A 24,326-nucleotide genomic window follows, 5' to 3' on the forward strand; every position below is an offset into this window, starting at 1 on the left:
CTTTTTTCATCATATATTTATGTCCTTATGTCTTTATTTCTGGAATTATCAGCTTCATCACCATCACACTATTATCAGTCATATACCATATAGGTATCTATTTAGTTCATATACTGGTCTCCTATCTCTTTTCCCTGCGGCCACCATTAGCATCACGTTTCCCCTACAGGTCCTTTCACACTGCTGTCTGCGCATGCGCTGGTCTGATCTCCCCTCTGACATGTGACCGCAGTGCGTTCCACTGCGTTCCATGGATTGCTTTCCAGAAGTCCCTTTGGTCACAAAGGGCAGCATCATTGACGCATGCGCTATTACACAAATGGAGACAGCCTATCACAATTATGCACTCCCTATTTAAATTTACCGGCACCCCCCACTATACACGCCCCCGGAAGAAGCGAGCAGCGAAACGGCGCCCATCGGGCAGTAGGGTAACACAGCTTAGCTACATCACTCCTGGCCAGCGCCTCTACCCACACGGTCATCCATTGGCTTTACCCAGGTAATAAATTTATTATAAGGGGAATTATTCTAGCCCCATTTACAGGGATATTATGGTAAATCAGTCATTGGATTCATCAGATACTGCTGTGAACTAGAGGATAACCACTGCTTAGGATACAATATATTTGCACATTTGTTTTCCTGCACTGGGTTAGTCCTCACCTCTTAATATCTTTTTGGTCACATTGGTTTTCCACTATGTGAACTGCTGTATGTCAGTTATGAAGCTTTGAACGGATTATACCTATATATCATTGATTGACAGCACTAATGGATATAATAGTGGCTGCTTTGTGTCCTAGTGCTGATATACACGTACTTTTCTGATATTCATTTATATTACTGTGCTGTGCCTTTTGGGCTGCATTCTTCCTGCCTTGTTTTTTGAGGCTTTTGCCCTGTCTATTTTTTAATATTGAATCATATTTTTAAACTTGTTATTAACCCCTTTACCCCCAAGGGTTGTTCTGACCACTGTCCCTTTATGAGGTTATAACTCTGGAACACTTCCCGATGATTCTGACATTGTTTTCTCGTGACATATTGTACTTCATGATAGTGATAACATTTCTTTGCTAAGACTTGCGTTTATTTGTGAAAAAAACGGAAATTTGGTGAAAATTTTGAAAATTTCGCAATTTTCCAAATTTAAATTTTTATACAATTAAATCACAGAGATATGTCACACAAAATACTTAATAAGTAACCAGCAATTTCTCATTTTCACAACACCATTTTTTTTAGGGACCACATCTCATTTGAAGTCATTTTAAGGGGTCTATATGATAGAAAATAACCAAGTGTGACACCATTCTAAAAACAGCACCCCTCAAGGTGCTCAAAACCACATTCAAGAAGTTTATTAACCCTTCAGGTGTTTCACAGGAATTTTTGGAATGTTTAAATAAAAATGAACATTTAACTTTTTTTCACACAAAATTTACTTCAGCTCCAATTTGTTTTATTTTACCAAGGGTAACATGAGAAAATTGACCCCAAAAGTTGTTGTACAATTTGTCCTGAGTACGCTCATACCCCATATGTGGGGGTAAACCACTGTTTGGGCGCATGGCAGAGCTCGGAAGCGAAGGAGCGCCATTTGACTTTTCAATGCAAAATTGACTGGAATTGAGATGGGACGCCATGTTGCGTTTGGAGAGCCCCTGATGTGCCTAAACATTGAAACCCCCCACAAGTGACACCATTTTAAAAGTAGACCCCCTAAGGAACTTATCTAGATGTGTGGTGAGCACTTTGACCAATTAAATGATTCACAGAAGTTTATAATGCAGAGCCGTAAAAATAAAAAAATCATATTTTTTCACAAAAATGATCTTTTCACCCCCAATTTTTTATTTTCCCAAGGGTAAGAGAAGAAATTGGACCCCAAAAGTTTTTGTACAATTGTTCTGAGTACGCTGATACCCCAATATGTGGGGGTAAACCACTGTTTGGGCGCATAGGAGAGCTCGGAAGGGAAAGAGCGCCGTTTGACTTTTCAATGCAAAATTGACAGAAATTGAGATGGGACGCCATGTTGTGTTTGGAGAGCCCCTGATGTGCTTAAACAGTGGAAACCCCCCAATTATAACTGAAACCCTAATCCAAACACACCCCTAACCCTAATCCCAACGGTAACCCTAACCACACCCCTAACCCTAATCCCAACGGTAACCCTAACCACACCCCTAACCCTGACACACCCCTAACCCTAATCCCAACCCTATTCCCAACCATAAATGTAATCCAAACCCTAACCCTAATTTTAGCCCCAATCCAACCCTAACTTTAGCCCCAACCCTAACTGTAGCCTTAACCCTAACCCTAGCCCTAACCCTAACCCTAGCCCTAACCCTAGCCCTAACCCTAGCCCTAACCCTAACCCTAATGGGAAAATGGAAATAAATACATTTTTTAAATTTTTCCCTAACTAAGGAGATGATGAAGGGGGGTTTGATTTACTATTTATAGCGGGTTTTCTAGCGGATTTTTATGATTGGCAGCCGTCACACACTAAAAGACGCTTTTTATTGCAAAAAATATTTTTTGCGTTACCACATTTTGAGAGCTATAATTTTTCCATATTTTGGTCCACAGAGTCATGGGAGGACTTGTTTTTTGCGGGATGAGTTGACGTTTTTATTGGTAACATTTTCGCTTTTTATTCCGATTTTTGTGAGGCAGAATAACTAAAAACCAGCTATTCATGAATTTCTTTTGGGGAGGGGGGGGGTTTATACCGTTCCGTGTTTGGTAAAATGGATAAAGAAGTTTTATTCTTCGGGTCAGTACGATTACAGCGATACCTCATTTATATTTTTTTATGCTTTGACGCTTTTATACGATAAAAACTATTTTATAGAAAAAATAATTATTTTTGCAGCGCTTTATTCTGAGGACTATAACTTTTTTCTTTTTTCGTTGATGATGCTGTATGGTGGCTCGTTTTTTGCGGGACAAGATGACATTTTCAGCGGTACCATGGTTATTTATATCCGTCTTTTTGATCGCGTGCTATTCCACTTTTTGTTCGGCGGTATGATAATAAAGCGTCGTTTTTTGCCTCGTTTTTTTTTTACGGTGATCACTGAAGGGGTTAACTAGTGGGACAGTTTTATAGGTCGGGTCGTTACGGACGCGGCGATACTAAATATGTGAGCGCGGCCGATCGCATATAACGTACTATCCCGTCGGTGGTCATACGGGCCCACCTCACCTCGACGGGATAGTACGTCAGATGTCAGAAAGGGGTTAATAAACATTTAATATTGTTATCTCACTTTTGTTGGAATCTCTTCTGGTCTAGTGGCAAATTGGCTACAATAGACAATTGTTGATATACAGTATTTGAAGTCTCTAACAGTTATCTATCCTTTGGACATATAGTTATCACTCTCTTATAAATGTAGCTTTGTTCATAATTAACCAATCACATTTAATTCACATTAGTTAGTACGCAGCTGCCATCATTTAAAGTGATTCTGAATAGCTTCTTTAAAATTTAGATGTTTTTGTAGAATTTTCCTGACATTTTCTTAGTTGCATTTTACAGCAAAAGCCATGGTCCATAAACAGCTTACAACCCAGCAAAAGCATCTCCTTGCTGAAAGTTATCAGCCAGGAGAAGGGCACAAAATGTTTTCCAAGGCATTAGATGTACCCTGGAACACTGTGAAAACAGTCTATAAGAAGTGGCTTAAATTTGGCACTATTTTGCTCCAATTGTTGAACTTTTTGCCCATAATTCCAAAAGTTATGTCAACTTAAAGCCAAAACTGTGCATTACCAAAAAAAGCCATACCCACATTGAAGCATGTTGGAGGCGGATTATTGAAAATATTAGTGTTGACCTGAAAAGGGCTACAGACAGGAGATGCTCTTGCAATATTGACAGATTTGGAGTGGTACTGCAAGGAAGAGATGTGCTATGCTGATAGACTCCTACAGAAAATGACTGAATGCTGTCAAAAATTCAAATTGTACTTTAACAAAATATTAGTTTAAGGGCTCATACCCATCAGAGTGAATAAAATCCGTCTAATGTTGTTCCTGAAAAGTCGGACGAGTGTCATTCAAGTGTCATGCGAGTATAAAGTCATATAACCATTCAGGAGAATGCTAATTAGCAGGCCAATTTTCTATCATGGCATCTTGCATCTTTGGCATCGCCACTATCAACTAGGCCTTCTGATGAACCGTGAAAGTTGGGAAACACGTTGAGGCGCACCTTCTCTATGATAAGTCTCCTGAATGGTTATGTGACTTTTCACCATGTTGTATCTATTTAATAACAATTGTATATGGTGAATCTAATCCCTGACCATACTATCATGTTTTAGGCTAGGGAAAAGTAATATCAACCAAAAAATTATTTTTTGTCACATAGGAGTTGTCATAGGGATGGATGTTTAATCCTATATTCAGGTTAGCTGTCATCATTGTATCTATATAACCCACAGAGTACCTATAGGGGATTGTATCTATATTTGCAGCGCCCCGGAGTCCTGGTCATTGCAGTAATGTCGCTCTTCCACCAGGGGGAGTGATATTACGTCTGAAGGTACTAAAGGAGTTCACCTTGCCAGGTATCACAGTCACACACTACACTTCACACTTCAGTCCACCAGGGGGAGCAAAGGTTCTATCTATTAGGCCACTCCTCACACACGGGTAATGTAATAATTATAGGGGATAATTCAGGAGACTCTTTGCGTGGAACAAGACAACAGGACACAGTTTTATAAGTGGTAAAGTTTATATTATCACACGGTGATTCAAGCAGGTGTAGAGAGAAACTCAAGTCCACAACACTTGGTGCAAATAATAAACGCAGCTTAGCAGTCAATAGGAAACTTCAGAGGTAGATGCAAACAAACAGAAAGTCTATGAAGCACAGTTATTCTTGAGGAAACTTGACACGAATAGATCCTTGACTTAGTCCAGACACAGATAGATATGCTATTAGGCAGTTCAAATCATATCTTAGCTCAACCAGGGAGGCCTGGTTAATAGTCTCAGGTTTTGCAGAGCAGAAACAGCTTACATGTCCAGCAAATGCAGATGGAAGTAACACGAGCAGCAGATGAAGGAGGATTACTGAACACTGGTGTATGCAGCAGGAACTCAGAGCAGAGTGGCAGGATCTCCAACACAGGTTCACAGGAGCAGGTGCAGGTGCAAGGCCAGGGAGTAATCAGGAGCTGGATGCAAAGCAGAATAATCTAGCACAGACTGAAGGCTGGGGTGGAGTTTTATAGCAGGAAGACAAGTGCACATGAGACCAAAGACGCCATGTTGGAAAAGGGCAGTAATGCACAAAAGGTAAAAAATGTTCAGAGTCCTGACATTACTCCCTCCTTAGAAGCGGCCTCAGGATGATCCTGGACCTGGTTTCTCAGGGAATCTCTGATGAAAACGAGAAATCTTCTGTTGGGCATTGATGTTTTCCACAGGTTCCCAAGAGTCTTCCTCAGGGGGATATCCCTGCCATCTTATCAGATATTGGAGCCGATTCCTGCGAATCCTGGAATCAATAATTTCCTCCACCACGAATTGTTCTTGCCCATCAATCACCACAGGCTGCGGAGGTGGCACAACACGTCCCTGGAAGGTATTAGGAGATACAGGCTTTAGTAAAGATACATGAAAAACTGGGTGTACCTTCATTGTCCTAGGCAGCTTCAGCCGGCAGGCCACAGAGCTCACAATACCGTTGATCTTGAAAGGGCCAATGAATTTCTGTCCAAGTTTTTGTGAAGGAATGTTTAACTTCAGATTCTTAGTTGCTAACCACACGGAATCTCCTACCTTGAACATGGGTGCAGGTTTACGGAATCTATCAGCCGATCTTTTATAACGTTCTTGAGCCGTGGTCAGGGATTCCTTCAGAACCTCCAGATTTTGTCTCATCGCAGTCAGCCTTTCCTCCACTGCTGGAACCGGAGAATTAATTGGAGACCTAGGTAAAATACACGGATGATAACCCAGATTGGCAAAGAAAGGTGTAAATTTAGTGGAGGCGCTCTGAGAATTATTATATGAAAATTCGGCTAACGGCAACAACTCCAACCAATCATCCTGGAGATGGCTGACATAACATCTTAGATATTGTTCCAGCGTCTGGTTGGTACGCTCAGTCTGACCATTTGTCTGGAGATGGTAAGCAGAAGAGAGACAAACATTAATATTGAGTGCAGAGCAAAACCCCTTCCAGAATCTTGAAGTGACCTGTACTCCACGGTCAGAGATGATCTCATCCGGAACCCCATGCAACCGAAAGACATTCTGTATAACCAAGTTTACTGTATCTTTAGCTGAGGGGAGGCCGGTGCACGGAACAAAATGAGCAGCTTTAGTCAGGCGATCAACTACCACCATGATTGTATTCATGCCCCCCGATGTAGGCAGCTCCACAATAAAGTCCATTAATATAGACCCCCAAGGGCGGGATGGAACAGGTAATGGTTGTAGAAGACCCATAGGTGCCAAATGAGGAGTATTGTAACGGGCACATACCTCGCAAGAGAGAACATAGTCCTTGGTATCCTTCAGGCAAGTTGGCCACCAGAAGAATCGGCTCAGGAACTCTTGTGTCTTCTGTACCCCCCTGTGATCAGCCAACTTGGAGTCATGTACCAACTTGAGGATCTGCAGACGGACGACCTCCGGGACGTAGATACCTCGATCTCTGAACCACATGCCACCCTTAAAGACAAGATTAATATCCACAGGTGGGTTGGCCAGAAATACATCACCTTCATAGGCCTCCCTGCACTCCTTCCACAAGTCCTGATCGTGGATAACTCCGATGAAATTGGCATCAGATAGAATGGTCTTGGACGGGGCTCCAGGTACGGAATCCGCAGCATGGATTCGGGATAAAGCATCAGCCTTCCCATTACGAGAACCTGGACGGTACGAGATAACAAAGTTAAATTGATTTAAGAATAAGTTCCAACGAGCCTGACGGGGAGAAAGACATCTAGTGGATCTAAGGAACTCTAGATTGCGATGGTCAGTTAGCACTATGATCTGTTGTGCAGCTCCTTGCAGATGATGCCTCCATTCTTTGAAAGCTGCAATAATAGCCAGCAATTCCTTGTCTCCCACATCGTAATTCTTCTCTGCTGAGGTTAGTCTACGGGAAAAGAAAGCACAAGGATGTAGCAGACACTTCTCTCCAGTTCTTTGGGAGAGAATAGCCCCCAAAGCATTATCAGAAGCATCCACCTCCACAATGAAAGGATGTGTTGGATCTGGGTGTATCAACAGCGGTGCTGATGTGAAACAGATCTTCAGCCGATCAAAAGCTTCTTGAGCCTGTGATGACCACTTAAAGGGCTTTTCCTTCTTTATCAAGGAAGTAATGGGACGGACAATATCAGAAAAATTTCGAATGAAGCGTCTGTAGAAATTTGCAAAACCGATAAAACGTTGGACCTCCTTAACGTTCTTGGGTGCCGGCCAGTCAAGGATAGCCTGAATCTTACCAGATTCCATGTTCAGCCCCTGGGGAGAGATGATATAACCCAAGAACTGTATCTCAGAACGATGGAACTCGCATTTCTCTGGCTTGATATACAGTTGGTTCTCTTTCAGATGTCTTAAAACAGTTTTGACATGTTCTTCATGTTCCTGTAGAGAGTCAGAAAATATTAATATATCTTCCAAATAGATCACCATAAACTGGTCCAACAAATCTCTGAAGATGTCATTAACAAGGTGTTGAAATGCTGCAGTGGCATTACAAAGCCCGAAGGGCATCACAAGAGATTCAAAGTGTCCATACCGGCATCTGAATGCTGTCTTCCACTCATCCCCTGGACGAATACGCACCAAATTATAAGCCCCACGAAGATCCAGCTTAGAGAACACCTTAGCATGGCGGACTCTTTCCAGTAATTCGGGAATCAGAGGTAAAGGGTAACGGTTTCGTACGGTTACCTTATTGAGTTCCCGATAGTCAACACAGGGTCTCAGGGTCCCATCCTTCTTCTTTACAAAAAAAATGGGTGCCCCTGCTGGTGAGGAAGAAGGACGTATGAAGCCTTTGGCCAGATTTTCATCAATATACTCCTTTAAGGCTTGAAGCTCAGGTGCCGCCAAAGGGTATACGTGACCAAAAGGAATATCTGCCCCAGGAAGCAACTCAATGGAACAGTCATAATGCCTGTGTGGAGGAAATTGATCTGCATTCTTCTTGGCACAGAGGTCTGAGAACTCTTTATATGCTGGAGGTAAAGAAGATACCTGTACATGTGGTTCCGTAGCCGTGGACTCAGGGACAGCTTCTGTTAACGCTGAGTTGCTCCTTGTTGGAAAGATAATCTCCTTTGTCTCCCAGTTGATAATTGGGTTCTGAGAACGCAACCAAGGAATGCCTAAAATCACAGGAAAATGAGGAGAAGAAATTAGGAAGAAAGAAAGTTGCTCCTGATGATTAGGCTCCAACAAAATTTCAAGGGGTACGGTCTCCTGATCCACAGGCCCAGAGATTAAAGGTGACCCATCCACTGTTTCCATGGTAATTGGAGAGGCTCTTTGCTGAATTTTAATACCATGTTCCTTGGCAAATTCGATATCCATGAAATTGCCACCTGCACCAAAGTCAATCATAGCTGAACTGGAAATCCACTTTCCTGAACACAGGATCTTAATAGGGAGAGAACAGTGAGAGTTCTTTTCCTTCAGCTCCTTGGGGGGTGAAGTCATAGAAAGTGAATGGAATACAGCGTTTAAAGGCAGGCTACATTCAGAGATGTCAGATTCATCATCACAGTTGTCATACTCCCCTATTGCTGCTAGCACCTTGTTAGGCCATCTAGGACACTTAGGACAATTGATCAAGAAGTGGTCAGACTGGCCGCAGTAGAAACATAGACTTTCACGAAGGCGATGCTCCCGGCGCTCATTGATCTTGCGTCTCTGAACGGAATCAATTTGCATGGGCACCTCCTCCACTTCCCGAGATGTTTTACCTGCAGGCTCTTTGGAAGGAAGGGAAAAGTTAGAAATACGGTTATATGCAGCAAATTTCTCTTGCCTATGCTCAGTAAGGCGAATGTCTATGCGCACACAATGCTGTATAAATGTCTCTAGTTCTTGTGGTGACTCTGAGCTAGCTAGTTCATCTTTTATAATACTAGACAGACCCCTTTTAAAAATAGGCAATTGTGCAGAACTGTCCCAATTGGTATCTACCGCCAATCTCCTGAATTCAGTGGCATACTCAATAACAGAACGTTTAGCCTGGCGTAAAGACAACAAAGCAGATTCAGCGGTTGCATGGCGATTAGGGTCATCAAACATTAATGCCATAGCAGCCAAGAAATCATCCAAGTCATTTAACCGTGGGTCACGAGACTCAATCATCGGATTCGCCCAGGTGAGCGCTCGTGGTCGTGAGGTCAGTAGCATTATTACACACAATACTTTGGATCTATCAGTAGGAAAACGGTCAGCATGCACATCAAGATATAGCATACATTGATTCACAAAGCCACTAAATTTGTCGCGATCACCATTAAATCTGAATGGGGGCAACTTAGGTGGGCTAGCTGGTGGCGGTTGCCCAGAGGGTAAAGTCACTTGTGCAGCTATTTGTGTGCTTATGTCCTGAAAAGCCCGTCCATACTGGGACTCTATGCCAGCAAGTTTGTTTTCCTGGGCTGCCATGCGATTGCTCAAGTCCTGCAAAGTTTGTCCAAAGACTTGTTGATTTTGTTCAAAGCTTCCAAACTTCTTTTGCAGACCTTCCACATCTTTCTGCAGTGATCTAATTATGGAAAACACCTGCTCTAATCTGCTCTCTGCAGTCATTGTTCCAGCAGTCTCCTTTTTTTTTATGGCTAGATTATCCTGTAATAATTATAGGGGATAATTCAGGAGACTCTTTGCGTGGAACAAGACAACAGGACACAGTTTTATAAGTGGTAAAGTTTATATTATCACACGGTGATTCAAGCAGGTGCAGAGAGAAACTCAAGTCCACAACACTTGGTGCAAATAATAAACGCAGCTTAGCAGTCAATAGGAAACTTCAGAGGTAGATGCAAACAAACAGAAAGTCTATGAAGCACAGTTATTCTTGAGGAAACTTGACACGAATAGATCCTTGACTTAGTCCAGACACAGATAGATATGCTATTAGGCAGTTCAAATCATATCTTAGCTCAACCAGGGAGGCCTGGTTAATAGTCTCAGGTTTTGCAGAGCAGAAACAGCTTACATGTCCAGCAAATGCAGATGGAAGTAACACGAGCAGCAGATGAAGGAGGATTACTGAACACTGGTGTATGCAGCAGGAACTCAGAGCAGAGTGGCAGGATCTCCAACACAGGTTCACAGGAGCAGGTGCAGGTGCAAGGCCAGGGAGTAATCAGGAGCTGGATGCAAAGCAGAATAACCTAGCACAGACTGAAGGCTGGGGTGGAGTTTTATAGCATGAAGACAAGTGCACATGAGACCAAAGACGCCATGTTGGAAAAGGGCAGTAATGCACAAAAGGTAAAAAATGTTCAGAGTCCTGACAGGTAAAACTGGTGGGTTGGATAGGAAGTCAGTCAGAAGCTGCCTGGTTTTGACCCAGAGAGGACCTGTCAGGCAGACAGGAGGAGAAGGAGGAACATCTGAGCTGCAGACAGAGGGTCTCTGTCAGGGGTGGGATCCTGACAGAGGCCAAGCACGAGATAGAGCGTTACGGAGCTGTGCCTGCACCCATTGCGGCAGCATCCGAAGAAAGGACACAAAGAGAATTGTAATGTGGAGAGTGAGAAACGAGGTCACAGCACAAGGAGATAATACCGGGAGGAGTTCTGCCCCAAGATCGGCAGCCTCCTTCTGAGGCACGTAGCCGGTGGCCGGAACACCGAGGGAGTAATTGACTCTACGTATTACTTCAGAGACCGGCAGGACAGTCAATTCCAAGTTGTTTGCCCGACCTTAATACCTATGAAGACACGGAGGCAAATTGTGGGAGAGGGGCGTCTCTAGGGTCCCTATAAAATAGCTCCAGGCCTACCCCGTCATTCGGGTTGTCGTATCCATACCATCTGGGGGACAGAGAGAGAGAGAACATCAGAAACATCCAAGAAAGTTGTGAGGACTATCCCGTGGTGCTCAGCAGGGAGGTACTACAACACACAGGCGCTAGTAGGAAGGCTACTGATTTCCACCTGCACAAGGGAGCTCTGGATGTGCCTTCGGGCCGGCCGGACTCTGCCTGCCCTGTGAACGGTACTCTGGACTGTGGACGCTGAAGTCTTCAGTAAAAAGTAAAGAGACTGCAACCTTGTGTCCTCGTTATTCATTGCGCCTTACATCATCCACCATCACTACCTACACATCTGGGAAGCCCTGGGGACATACTTCACCTATGGGAAGGTATACCATCTAGCTGCCACTCCATCACCCCAGCGGACCCCTAAGCAGCGTCGGTCACCCTGACCGAATACCACAGGTGGCGTCACGAACACCATACAAACTACTCCTTTAATTGGACGCCCCTCAGAAGGGCCACGGACCGGGTCGGGCCACCGTGACATCCCCAGAACTGAGACAGAGGGACCCGGTACGGAGTACCCCATTGCCCTTGACGTGGGGGCGCTCCATATTTATATGTTATTTTTTTCATGGGAATTTTTTCATTTTTTTCATCTCTTATCTATATGTTTTCCCACCTGTCTAGTAGTAGGGACATCTAGAGAAGTAAGGGATAGTCCTCGTTGAGTGGGGGTGACAAAAATCGTGCTCTTAGGGTACCAACCTCCCACTGATAGGTAGGAGTCAATTAGGACTACTGTAGGGTTTTTTTTAGATACCTTGTGCTATCAATTAGGACTATGCTCACATGGATTTGGATTTTTAACCAATTGCTTACACTGTGTAGGGGTCTTTTGATACATTAATTAAAATTGAGCTGATATTAATAGCCTTGGAAGCTCCATGTGTATTTTTCCCTTCCCAGGCTATAAACATCTGCTCCCAGCTGTCCGCTTTCCCTCTGCTGGTTAACAAAATTTCAGGGTATCGCGCACGATTTTTTTCAGTAATTCATATATTTATTCATTAAATACATATAGAGTAAGCTACACACGCACTGCATTAATTATATACAGTATGTTACTCACATATTTGTAGCTATCTATTCTAAATATATATCTATTCTAACGGGTCACACTTTGATTTTACTGTACTCGGCTGATGAAATGTTGGGTGTTCTAGGAGATGGGTGTGTAAAAATCGGACAGCACACATATGCAGCGCCCCCACTGCCGCAGGGCCGAGGCTAGGCCCAGTCCGTGACCCTGCTGAGGGGCGTACAGTAAATGATGGATGTAGATAGTGGTGGTAGTGCGGTGCAGTAAATAACGAGGACACCAGGTTGCAGTCTCTTTACCTCTTTACTGAAGATCTCTGAGTCCTCAGTCCGGAATACGGTTCACCAGGCTGCGCAAGTCCGGCCGGTCCGATGGCACCTCCAGAGTTCTCTTTGCAGGTGGAAATCTGTGCCTTCCTGCTAGCGCTATGTGTTGTGGTCCTCCCCTGCTGTGCTTACGGGATAGTCCCCACAACTGTTGTGTCTGTTTCTCGTGTTCCCTCACAACAACTCGATTAGATGATGTTCTGCTAATCCTCCGTCCCTCCCGGTGTTATGGTTAGGACGGCACCCGTATGACGGGTAGGCTCGGAGCTCTTCCGGGACCCTAGAGTCGCCCCTCTCCACAAGTTGCCCCCCAAGACTGCATAGGTGATTTAGGTGAGACAGCCCGCCTATGACTGACTGTCCTGCCGTTGGTTTGAAGTATTGCCTGAAGCTGAATATAGTAATACTTCCTCGGCGTTCCGGCCGTCGGTTGTGCGCCTCAGTAGGATGTTGCCTCGGTCTTACAGCACCACTCCTACTGGTATTTCTCCTTCTTGCTTTGATCTCGTTTCTCACTCAGCACAATATATCTCGCTTCTGTTCCTTTCTTAGGGCACCGCCACTATGCTGAGCAGGCACGGTCCCGTGACGTTCCTTCTTGTAGCCAGGCCTCTGTCAGGGTCCCAAACCTGACAGGGACCCTACCGAATCTTCCCCCACAACACCCTCTGCCACCAGGTGTTGTCTGGTCCAACCCAGTCAGCTTTCTGAACTAACTTCCTGCCTGACCCCCAGTTTACCCACAGTGGTGAGGAGTGGCCTAGTAAATAGAACCCTTAGCTCCCCCTGGAGGCCCGACTGTGAAATGTATTGGTGTCTGTGATACCTGGTCAGATGAACTCCTTCAGTGCCATCAGACGTACCATAGCCCCCCTTAGCGGCGGAGCCACAGTACTGCAACGACCAGGACTCTGGGGCGCTGCACATATGGTTCATGTGTTGTTCCAATTTTTTTTGCGCAACCTATTGACTTTCATTAACGAGTCTCGTTCGATATATGAGGACAAACGCAGCATGCTGCGATTTTTTTCTCAGTCCGATCTGAGCTGGGAAAATAAACATATATGAGCAGGGAATCATAAAATAACATTAGGCAAAGTGCGATCTGATTTTTTTTTAATCTGGTTACACTTGCCCGTTTTTTTCACAAGTAAGTATGAGCCATAAGGAAGTGTATATTTATGAAACCTTGTTCTTGTTCTTAATTTTTCTTTTTCCACCAGAAAAAAAGTATCTTTTTTCAATTGACTTGTAGAGATTGTGGATAACATTAAAGGATGAAATTCTTCTTCTTGCTATGATTTTTTTTTACAGACAAAAACCTGGCATTTGAACAGAGATATGAAGGCATTCTATATCCAATGTATATAAGACGATTTTATTTGCTTAAAGGGAACCTGTCAGCAGGATTGTGCTGAGTAACCTACAGACAGTGTCAGGTTGGCGCCGTTATACTGATGGCTGATGAAATTCGTCTTGTGTTTGTTGTTTAATCTTTATTTTCAGTTTTCAGTTAATTAGATTCTCGTGCCTTAAGTATTCATACTGATGGCTTATGACAGGTCACTGATCCCTCAAGACATGCCCCCTATTTTACATACTGAATGTAATATGTATTTAAAAAAACCACACATTTAGCAGGCAGGCGCCAGAGGCAGCGCCTGCGCTGCAGCATGATCACATGTATAATAGGCATTTAATTATAAATGTATATATATATGATATATATAGATAGATATATAAGATAGATATATATAATGATATAAATGTATTCAGAAAAACAAATTCTTAAAATGGCTCTGGGCGCGCCTGCGCAGTAGCGTCTATCGGCGCCTGCCTGCTGAATGTAATTTTTTAAAAATATATTACATACAGTATGTAAAATAGGGGGCAAGTCCTGAGGGATCAGTGACCTGTCATAAGCCATCAGCATGAACAGGTAATCAGAGCACCACAGGCCGCCCGGAGCACGAGCATATCATTAACTCAAAACTGAAAGTAAAGATTAAACAACAACCACAAGACAGATTTCATCAACCAAAATATCATTTTAATCAGTATAACGGCACCGACCAGACACTGTCTATAAGTTACTGAGCACAATCTTACTAATAGGTTCCCTTTAAAGAGTAACTAAACTTTTTTTTCATTATTACTGTCCAGTCTTATGGAAAATTATAAATCACTTGATTAGGCGATTTGGCTCCGTTCCTGTTAAAAAATATGATCAAAGTGGCCTCAAACCCCAGCTTTGTCAGAACTTTGGACCTTCAACTTTAAACATATTATTGAATAGGAAAGAAGCCAAATTGCCTAATGAAGTAAATTACAAACATTCATAACTTGAAAAACTGAAAGTTTAGTTACTCATTAAAACAACAAAATGCTAAGGATTCTATTCAATTTATAAATTGCCTTTTCTGTCATGGTATCCTCTTTGAAGCAATTTATGTATGATATAATTATTTCTCTAATCAAAATAAATGTTTTGTCCAATATGGCACATATAGTATATTTGATACACTACCGGTTTTGCAAGTGTTCCCACCTACAAAGAATGGAGAGGTCTGTAATTTGTATCATAGGTACACTTCAACTGTGAAAGACAGAATCTTAAAAAAATTCCAGAAAATCACATTGTATGATTTTTACATAATTAATTTACATTTTATTGCATGAAATAAGTATTTGATACAACAGAGAAAGAGAACTTAATATTTGGTACAGAAATATTTGTTTGCAATTACAGAGGTCAGATTTTTCCTGTATTTCTTGACCAAGTTTACACACACTGCAGCAGGGATTTTGGCCCTCTCCTCCATACAAATCTTCTCCAGATCTTTCAGGTTTCGGGGCTGTCGCTGGACAACATTGGGTTTCAGCTCCCTCCAAAGATTTTTTGTTGGGTTCAGGTTTGGAGACTGGCTAGGCCACTCCAGGACCTTGAAATGCTTCTTACAGAGCCACTCCTTAGTTGCCTTGGCTGTGTGTTTTGGGTCATTGTGATGCTGAAAGACCCATCCACGACCCATCTCCCATACCAAAATCTCACCATACATGACCCCATCCATCCTCCCTTCAATACGGTGGAGTCGTCCTGTCCCTTTTACAGAAAAGTACCCTCAAAGTATGATGTTTCCCCCACCATGGTTCATAGTTGGGACGGTGTTCTTGGGGTTGTACTCATCCTTCTTCTTCCTCCAAACACGGCGAGTGGAGTTGATGCTAAAAAGTTCTATTTTAGTCTCATCAGTCACTTATCAATAAGATGTTTGTCACTGGAAATAGCTTCCATGCCTTCGCCTCCAGGCAGAGGCATGGAAGCTGTTTGGTCTCATCAGACCACATGACCTTCTCCCATGCCTCCAGATGGTCATTGGTCAACTTCAAATGGGTCTGGACATGTGCTGGCGAGAGCAGAGGGACCTTACATGCCCTGCAGTATTTTAATCCATGACGGAGTAGTGCGTTACTAACAGTAATGTTTGAGACTGTGGTCCCAGCTCTCTTCAAGTCAATGACCAGGTCCTCCCATTTAGCTCTGAGCTGATTTCAGACCTTTCTCAGAATCAGCCTTACCCCACTAGGTGAGATCTTGCATGGAGCTCCAGACTAAGTGAAGATTAACAGTCATCTTCTGTTTCTTCCATTTTCTAGTAATTGTTTCAACAGTTGTTGCCTTTTCACAAGGCTGCTTGCCTATCTTCCTGTAGCTAATCCGAGCCTTGTGCAGGTCTACAATTTTGTCCCTGATGTTCTTAGACAGCTCTTTGGTCTTGAGAAATAGGTCTATAGAGGTTGATGTGTGATTGACTGAGTGTGTGGACAGGTGTATTTTATACAGGTTAGGCTATGTTCACATTTGCGTTGCGTTGGGCGCAGGTTCGGCGATGCATAGCTACGCATGCGTCATGCGCCCCTACATTTAACATGGGGGCGCATGGACATGCATTGTCTTGCGTTTTGTGAAGCATGCGTCATTTTTGGCGCAAGCGTCAGGGCGCAGAGGATGCCAAAAATCATGCCAAAAATGGACGCATGCGTCACAAAACAATGCGTTTTGCATGCGTTTTGCATGCGTTGTGCGTTGCGTCATTGACGCAACACCCAACAACGCAAAGGTGAACGTAGCCTAATGAGTTCAATCAATTGCAATTAATACAGGTAATGAGTGCAGAGTAGGAGGGATTCTTAAAGAAAAACTAACAGGTCTGTGAGAGCCAGAATTCTTGCTGGTTGGTAGTTGATCAAATACTTATTTCATGCAAATAAATGTAATTTAATTGTTTAAGAATCATTCAATGTAATTTTCTGTTTTTTATTTTTTTATTCTGTCTCTCACAGGTGAAGTGTACCTACCATAAAAATTACAAACTTCTCCAATCTTTGTAGATGGGAAAACTTGCAAAATTGGCAGTGTATCAAATACTTATTTTCCAAAATGTATATGGCTTCTCATTGTGTAGTTACGTAGTATGATTCCGATCCTTTTATGCATCGAGTACAATGAATGCAACCATATTCTGTATTACACACAACTACTGTTCATTCAAAATATATGTTACATTGCAACTTTAATATCATTTAAAGTTTTATTATTTTAGCTTTATTTTAAATTATATATTTTTTTGCATCTTTCAGGTTCAGTCGAAGGCAAAATACTGCTACAAAAATAGGAGCGAAGTGCATGCTCTGAAAACGGGGCATAAAGCATGAGGCAACAGGGGCACAAGGCAATTAAAGGAGATAAATAGGTGATAGATTAAAGCAAGGGTTCAGGCAATATGGCAGGACATACAGAAGTCAATAAGAGGCATGGTGAAATGAGGAAGCACTGGAAAAGGATGTGAAAAAAGGAGTACCGCAGGCAAGGGGAGAGCATATCCATGGGGGTCGATTTTGAGGTTGTTGAAGGAATGAGTTTAGGTGCAAAAGTGTACTGCAATGGAAAAGAAATACTGCAAATATACTGAATGGGATCATCACATTCCTTGAAATCATACTTAATTGGGAGACAAAAGGAAGAAACGAAGAAAACAGTACAGAAGAAAAAGAACACAATTGATAGAAGTGTTTCAACAGTCATAGTCCATTTTTTATAGGGATTGATGGAACTACTAATATTAAAGCTGGCTACACAATCAAAGGTTTTCTCATTGGTCATTTTACTTAATACATGCCGAGTATGTAGTTTGTGCCGTGTGTGACCTCAACTTGTGTGATCAAAATCTGATCACTCTAATATAGATACAAAAAAATTAGTCAAGTTGATGAGCCCGCGGACATATGTGAGTTGGCACTGGTTATCAAGGTGACAATTTTGGAATCATCTACTCCTTAACTGGATCTCTGCAACTGTGCGATATTTTTGACAAAGACACATGAGAGGAGTAAAAAGTCAGATTTAAATGTGTTGCCAGCAAAAGAGAGAGATGAAGATGTCGTAACAATGGGAGACGTAGAGAGATAATGAGAGACAGAAGACAGGAAGAGAGAGAAGCCCTTTTCATGTAAACATTAGGGGTAGAGAGGTAGAGAAGGAGAGACAGATAGAAGAGACTTTGAGAGAGTGTCAGAAAAGAACACTTTTTCATCTCATGTCATAAAATACGAGATGAGGAATGCGAGCGAAACATCAAGAAACAGCACGACAGCCACCACAAGAGGGTCAGCATCCTGCAGAAGAGGAAGATTAATATCAGAGAGAGAAGCATGAAAAGTATAGGAGAAAATGCAGAAAGACAACACAAGAACTAATCTCAGATCCCTTATGAAATCTCACCATTTGCATACGAGGTTTTGGGGGGGGCTCTTGTGTCCCCCCTGTATCCGCTGGTTCTTCCATGCATTCTATGCTGGGTGAAGGGTTATTCAGTTCTTTTTCAGGCATGGATTCAATGGTTTCCTGTTCCATTAAGTGATCAACAGCATGTGCAGGGGTTCCCACCTGAGAAGGAGTATCTTCCTCCTGGATGGGAGGGCATGGAGTCCCGTCTCTGAGATGGCCGCACAACAGACCTGGGGGAGTATCGGGGTGGCTGGGAGGCAAGCTTGGTTCTGGGGTTTGGTCAGACAAAGGTGTTCCATCATTACACATCTCAGTTGAACACTGTCTAAGCCAGGGCATATCACCTTCAACACTGTGTTCCTCCTCATCCTGTACACATTGTGAGCCTGTAAAGATATCAACAAGTTCCAGTGAACAAAGACATATCAAATACTGGCCTTGCCAATAAATACAAATACATTTGATACAACCCTTGTCAAAAATTATGGAATCACCGGCCTTGGTGGATGTTCATTCAGTTGTTTAATTTTGTAGAAAAAAAGCAGATCACAGACATGGCACAAAACTAAAGTCATTTCAAATGGCAACTTTCTGGCTTTAAGAAACACTAAAAGAAATCAAGAACAAAAAATGTGGTAGTCAGTAATGTTTAATTTTTTTAACCAAGCATAGGGAAAAAATTATGAAATCACTCAATTCTGAGGAAAAAATTATGGAATCATGAAAAACAAACAAGCAAAACAACACTCCAACACATCACTAGTATTTTGTTGCACCACCTCTGGCTTTTATTACAGCTTGCAGTCTCTGAGGCATGGACTTAATGAGTGTCAAACAGTACTCTTCATCAATCTGGCTCCAACTTTCTCTGATTGCTGTTGCCAGATCAGCTTTGCAGGTTGGAGCCTTGTCATGGACCATTTTCTTCAACTTCCACCATAGATTTTCAATTGGATTGAGATCCGGACTATTTGCAGGCCATGACATTGACCTTATGTGTCTATTTTTCAAGGAATGTTTGCACAATTTTTGCTCTATAGCAGGATGCATTATCATCTTGAAAAATGATTTCATCATCCCCAAACATCCTTTCAATTGATGGGATAAGAGAAGTGTCCAAAATATCAACATAAACTTGTGCATTTATTGAAGATGTAATGACAGCCATCTCCCCAGTGCCTTTATCTGACATGCAGCCCCTTATCTTCAATGACTGTGGAGATTTGCATGTTCTCTTCAGGCAGTCATCTTTATAAATCTCATTGGAACGGCACCAAATAAAAGTTCCTGCATCATCACCTTGCCCAATGTAGATTTGTGATTCATCACTGAATATGACTTTCATCCAGTCATCCACAGTCCACGATTGCTTTTCCTTAGCCCATTGTAACCTTGTTTTTTTCTGTTTAGGTGTTAATGATGGCTTTCATTTAGCTTTTCTGTATGTAAATCCGATTACCTTTAGGCGGTTTCTTACAGTTCGGTCACAGACGTTGACTCCAGTTTCCACCCATTCGTTCCTCATTTGTTTTGTTGTGCATTTCCTGTTTTGGAGACATATTGCTTTAAGTTTCTGGTTTTGACGCTTTCATATCTTCCTTGGTCTACCAGTATGTTTGCCTTTAACAACCTTCCCATGTTGTTTGTATTTGGTCCAGATTTTAGACACAGATGACACACTCCTTTTTAGATGCAGACTAATGAGCAGATCTAACTTGATGCAGGTGTTAGTTTTGGGAATGAAAATTTACAGGGTGAATCCATCATTTTTTCCCTCATAATTGAGTGACTCCATAATTTTTCCCCTATGCGTGGTTTAACAAATTAACCATTACTGACTACCACATTTTTTGTTCTTGATTTCTTTTAGTGTTTATTACAGCCAGAAATTTGCCACTTGAAATGACTTTAGTTTTTTGTGCCATGTCTGTGATCTGCTTTTTTTCTACAAAATTAAACAACTGAATGAACATCCTCCGAGGCCGGTGATTACATAATTTTTGCCAGGGGTTGTATATTCGAAACAGTTGTCACCAGGGGCTTTTGACTGATATTCTGGGATAATACTCTTGGCATTAGTTATCACCAGGCGTAATTCTACCTACATTCCTCCCTCCTCTTTTGCCACAGGAAACTTTTTAATATAAAAAGTATACACCTTTCATAATGCATCAACTATAGGTTGTAATATTGCTGTTAAAGGCAATCTGTCAACAAGGTTTTCACTATTTAATCTGACAGTAGCATGATGTAGGGAAAGAGGCACTGATTCCAGCGATGTATCACTTAGTTTACTGGGTGCAGCAGTTGTGATAAGAATAACAGTTTTCTCAGCTGCAGATCTAGTAATGCTGAGAATGCTGAACTTCTGTGTACATTATATAGTGACAGCTGTTAATCAGAGCTGGGAGTGTGGTTGGACTAAGAGGCATGAGGGTAGCTTGTCCTGTAGTGATAATCTCCTGCTGATAAAACACTGATTGTATTGGAACACAAAATACAGGCTAGTAAGTGACATATCGCTGGAATCATCATCTCATGTCCTACATCATGGTGCTTTCAGATTACATAGAAAAAAACTATTGACAGATTCCCTTTAAGACATTCAAATAATATAAATTAAGACTGGAAAATAAAGTTAGAAATTTGATATGCTTGGTGGCCCTCATTTATTTAAATTCGATTTCATATACCGATGTTGCTTAATGTTAGCTCGGATGAACTTACCAGACTGGATCCCATTATACTACCTGATTTTTAAACCTGGCAAAGGGGAACTTTCCTAGCTATTGCGTCTATATATGTGTGCATGCAACTGGATTTTTACTTGATGATGTGCTCACTTGGTGTCTCCAGCAGTTCCTCCAGGTCATGAGAGAGGATTCGAGCAGTACGAGATGATTCCAGCGCCTGTTGTGCTGCTACAGAAGCAGAGTCAGCTTGAAGACGAGAATCAGCAGCACTGACAAGCAAAAAGAGACAAAGAGACACCTCAGGAGCTAAGAATAAAAGAGGCTCAAAGGCAGGTCTACCTGACAGTGCTCAGCGTGTGTTTATATATACACAGAAAACATAATATGGTAATTGGGATATAAAAGGCATCCCTTGTAGTATGCACAACTCCAATAATACACTTTTGTTCCAATGTATGTGAAACTCCAAAAAAGTAACTTTGCAGTAGTGTACTGATAACACTTTAAGGACCTGGACATTTATCATTTTTACAGTTTTGTTCTTTCCTCCCCTGCTTCCAAGAGGCATATTTTTTTCCACAGTTTTTTTGGTTTTAAAACATTCATTATTTGGTAAAAATTGTATGGCAGTATGATTTATCTGGTCAGTACCATTACAGCTATGCCAAACTTATCAGGTTTTTTTATATTTTAGTCATTTAAATTAAAATTTAGTACCTTGTAAAAAAAAAAAAGAGCTGTAGTTTTTATTGATACCATTTTGGGGTACATTTTAAACTTTTTAATTGTAGTTTTTTAGGGAAGCAACCAAAAATATATATTTGATCCATTGGACTTTTTCCGATCTGACAATACTAAATAGGTTTATTTTCAATTTAATTTAATAATGCCGTTATTTTTGAATATGGAAATGATGGTGATTAAAACTTTTGATATATATTATTTTTTTAGCCCTCCCATAAAGACTTGAATCTGTGATTTTTGATCACCATAAGCTGCAATACCAGAATATATTGCATTACATTTTGTACTTGCTGTTCTCCTATGACTGCGGTGACGAACCTATGACACGCGTGCCAGAGAAGGCACACAGATCCCTCTTTGTCGGCACGCGACACCAGCCCCTACTTCAGCTGGATCCGAGTCCTCAGACACACATCCAACTCGAGCGTATTGCAGTGAACTTAAAGGGTCCGTGCGCAGCAATACATGCTGCTGGCCAATAAGACGCCAGCAGCTGACGTCGGCGTACACATGACTAGGCACATTGCAGTGACGTCAGCGTACACGTGACTGGGCACATTGTAGTGACGTTGGCGTACACGTGACTAGGCACATTGCAGTGACGTCAGTATACACGTGACTAGGCACATTGTAGTGACATCGGAGTACACATGACTGGGCACATTGCAGTGATTTCGGCGTACACGTGACTAGGCACATTGCAGCGACGTCAGTATACACGTGACTAGGCACATTGCAGTGACGTCGGTATACACGTGACTAGGCACATTGCAGTGACATCGGAGTACACATGACTGGGCACATTGCAGTGATTTCGACGTACACGTGACTAGGCACATTGCAGTAACGGCGTACGCGTGACTGGGCACATTGCAGTGACGTCAGTGTACAAGTGACTAGGCACATTGTAGTGACATCGGAGTACACATGACTGGGCACATTGCAGTGATTTCGACGTACACGTGACTAGGCACATTGCAGTAACGTCGGCGTACGCGTGACTGGGCACATTGCAGAGACGTCAGTGTACACGTGACTGGGCACATTGTAGTGACATCGGAGCACACGTGACTGGGCACATTGCAGTGACGTCGAAGTACACGTGACTAGGCACACTGCGGTGACGTTGGTGTACATGTGACTGGGCACATTGCAGTGACGTCAGTGTACACGTGACTAGGCACATTGTAGTGACATCGGCGTACACGTGACTGGGCACATTGCAGTGACGTCGAAGTACACGTGACTAGGCACACTGCGGTGACGTTGGTGTACATGTGACTGGGCACATTGTAGTGACATCGGAGTACACATGACTGGGCACATTGCAGTGATTTCGGCGTACACGTGACTAGGCACATTGCAGTAACGTCGGCGTACGCGTGACTGGGCACATTGTAGTGACGTCGGAGTACACGTGACTGGGCACATTGCAGTGATCTCGGCGTACACGTGACTGGGCACATTGCAGTGACGTCAGCGTACACGTGACTAGGCACATTGTAGTGACGTCGGCGCACAGCTGACTAGGCACATTGCAGTGACGTCGCCGTACACGTGACTGGGCACATTGCAGTGATGTCGGCGTACACGCTACTAGGCACATTGTGACGTCGGAGTACACGTGACTGGGCACATTGCAGTGATATCGGCATACACGTGACTGGGCACATTGCAGTGATGTCGGCGTACACGTGACTGGGCACATTGCAGTGACGTCGGCGTACACATGACTAGGCACATTGTAGTGACGTCGGCGCACAGGTGACTAGGCACATTGTAGCGACATCGGAGTACACATGACTGGGCACATCAGGGGCTGGCTGGCAATTTTCAGCCTGGGGGGCAATCACAAGGCAGTGGCCCTCGAGTTGCGGTGGCCCTCCTTTTCCCTGCTTATATCTGGCCACTGCATTAGGGTATGTGCACACGTCAGGATTTCTTGCAGAACTTTCCTGAAGAAAACCGGAAATTTTCTGCAAGAAATCTGCATTTTTTTTGCGTTGTTTTCCCGTTTTTTTCGCGTCTTTTTTAGCATTTTGCAAGCGTAATTAGCTTGCAGAATGCCAAAGTTTTCCAAGCGATCTGTAGCATCGCAAGTGTGACCAACTTTTTACTATAGATGCAGCCTATGCAGCATCTATAGTAAAAGATAAAATGTTTAAAAATAATAAAAAAAATAAAAAAATGGTTATACTCACCCTCTGCAGACAGCCGATATCCTCAGCGGCGTCCGTTCCTAGATGGTGTGGTTCAGGACCTTCGATGACGTCGCGGTCACGTGAGCGGTCACATGACCGGTCTCGCGACCAATCACAAGACAGCGACGTCATCGCAGGTCCTGAACCACACCATCTATAGGACCCAAAGCGGCAGCATGCAGCGGTGAGAGGCGGGAACACTCCGGGGGCCATCGAAGGTGAGTATATGACTATTTTTTATTTTAATTCTTTTTTTTTGACCAATTATATGGTGCCCAGTCCGTGGAGGAGAGTCTCCTCTCCTCCACCCTGGGTACCAACCGCATATAATCTGCTTACTTCCCGCATGGTGTGCACAGCCCCGTGCGGGAAGTAAGCAGATCAATGCACTCCTAGGTGTGCGGAATCCCCGCAATTCCGCATTTTTAATGAACATGTTGCTTTTTTTTCCGCAATGCGATTTTTTCGTGGAA

General features: G+C 42.8%; 1 protein-coding gene across 2 annotated transcripts in view; it reads right to left on the reverse strand.

Moving 5' to 3' along the window:
- Positions 1 to 16,982: 16,982 nt before the first annotated feature.
- JPH4 (junctophilin 4) overlaps positions 16,983 to 24,326 on the reverse strand; it is a 64,659-nt gene continuing 57,315 nt past the window's right edge. For both annotated transcript variants that reach the window (XM_077299220.1, XM_077299225.1), the window contains exons 4-6: positions 21,059 to 21,177; positions 18,210 to 18,601; positions 16,983 to 18,103 (exon numbers count right to left, since the gene is read on the reverse strand). In XM_077299220.1, the coding sequence (XP_077155335.1) occupies positions 18,023 to 18,103; positions 18,210 to 18,601; positions 21,059 to 21,177 (592 nt within the window). In that variant the 3' untranslated portion in view covers positions 16,983 to 18,022. The remainder of the gene's footprint in view (positions 18,104 to 18,209; positions 18,602 to 21,058; positions 21,178 to 24,326) is intronic.

This window comes from Ranitomeya variabilis, chromosome 1 (genome assembly GCF_051348905.1).
Source record: "Ranitomeya variabilis isolate aRanVar5 chromosome 1, aRanVar5.hap1, whole genome shotgun sequence".
NCBI classification, from domain to species: Eukaryota; Metazoa; Chordata; class Amphibia; order Anura; family Dendrobatidae; genus Ranitomeya; species Ranitomeya variabilis.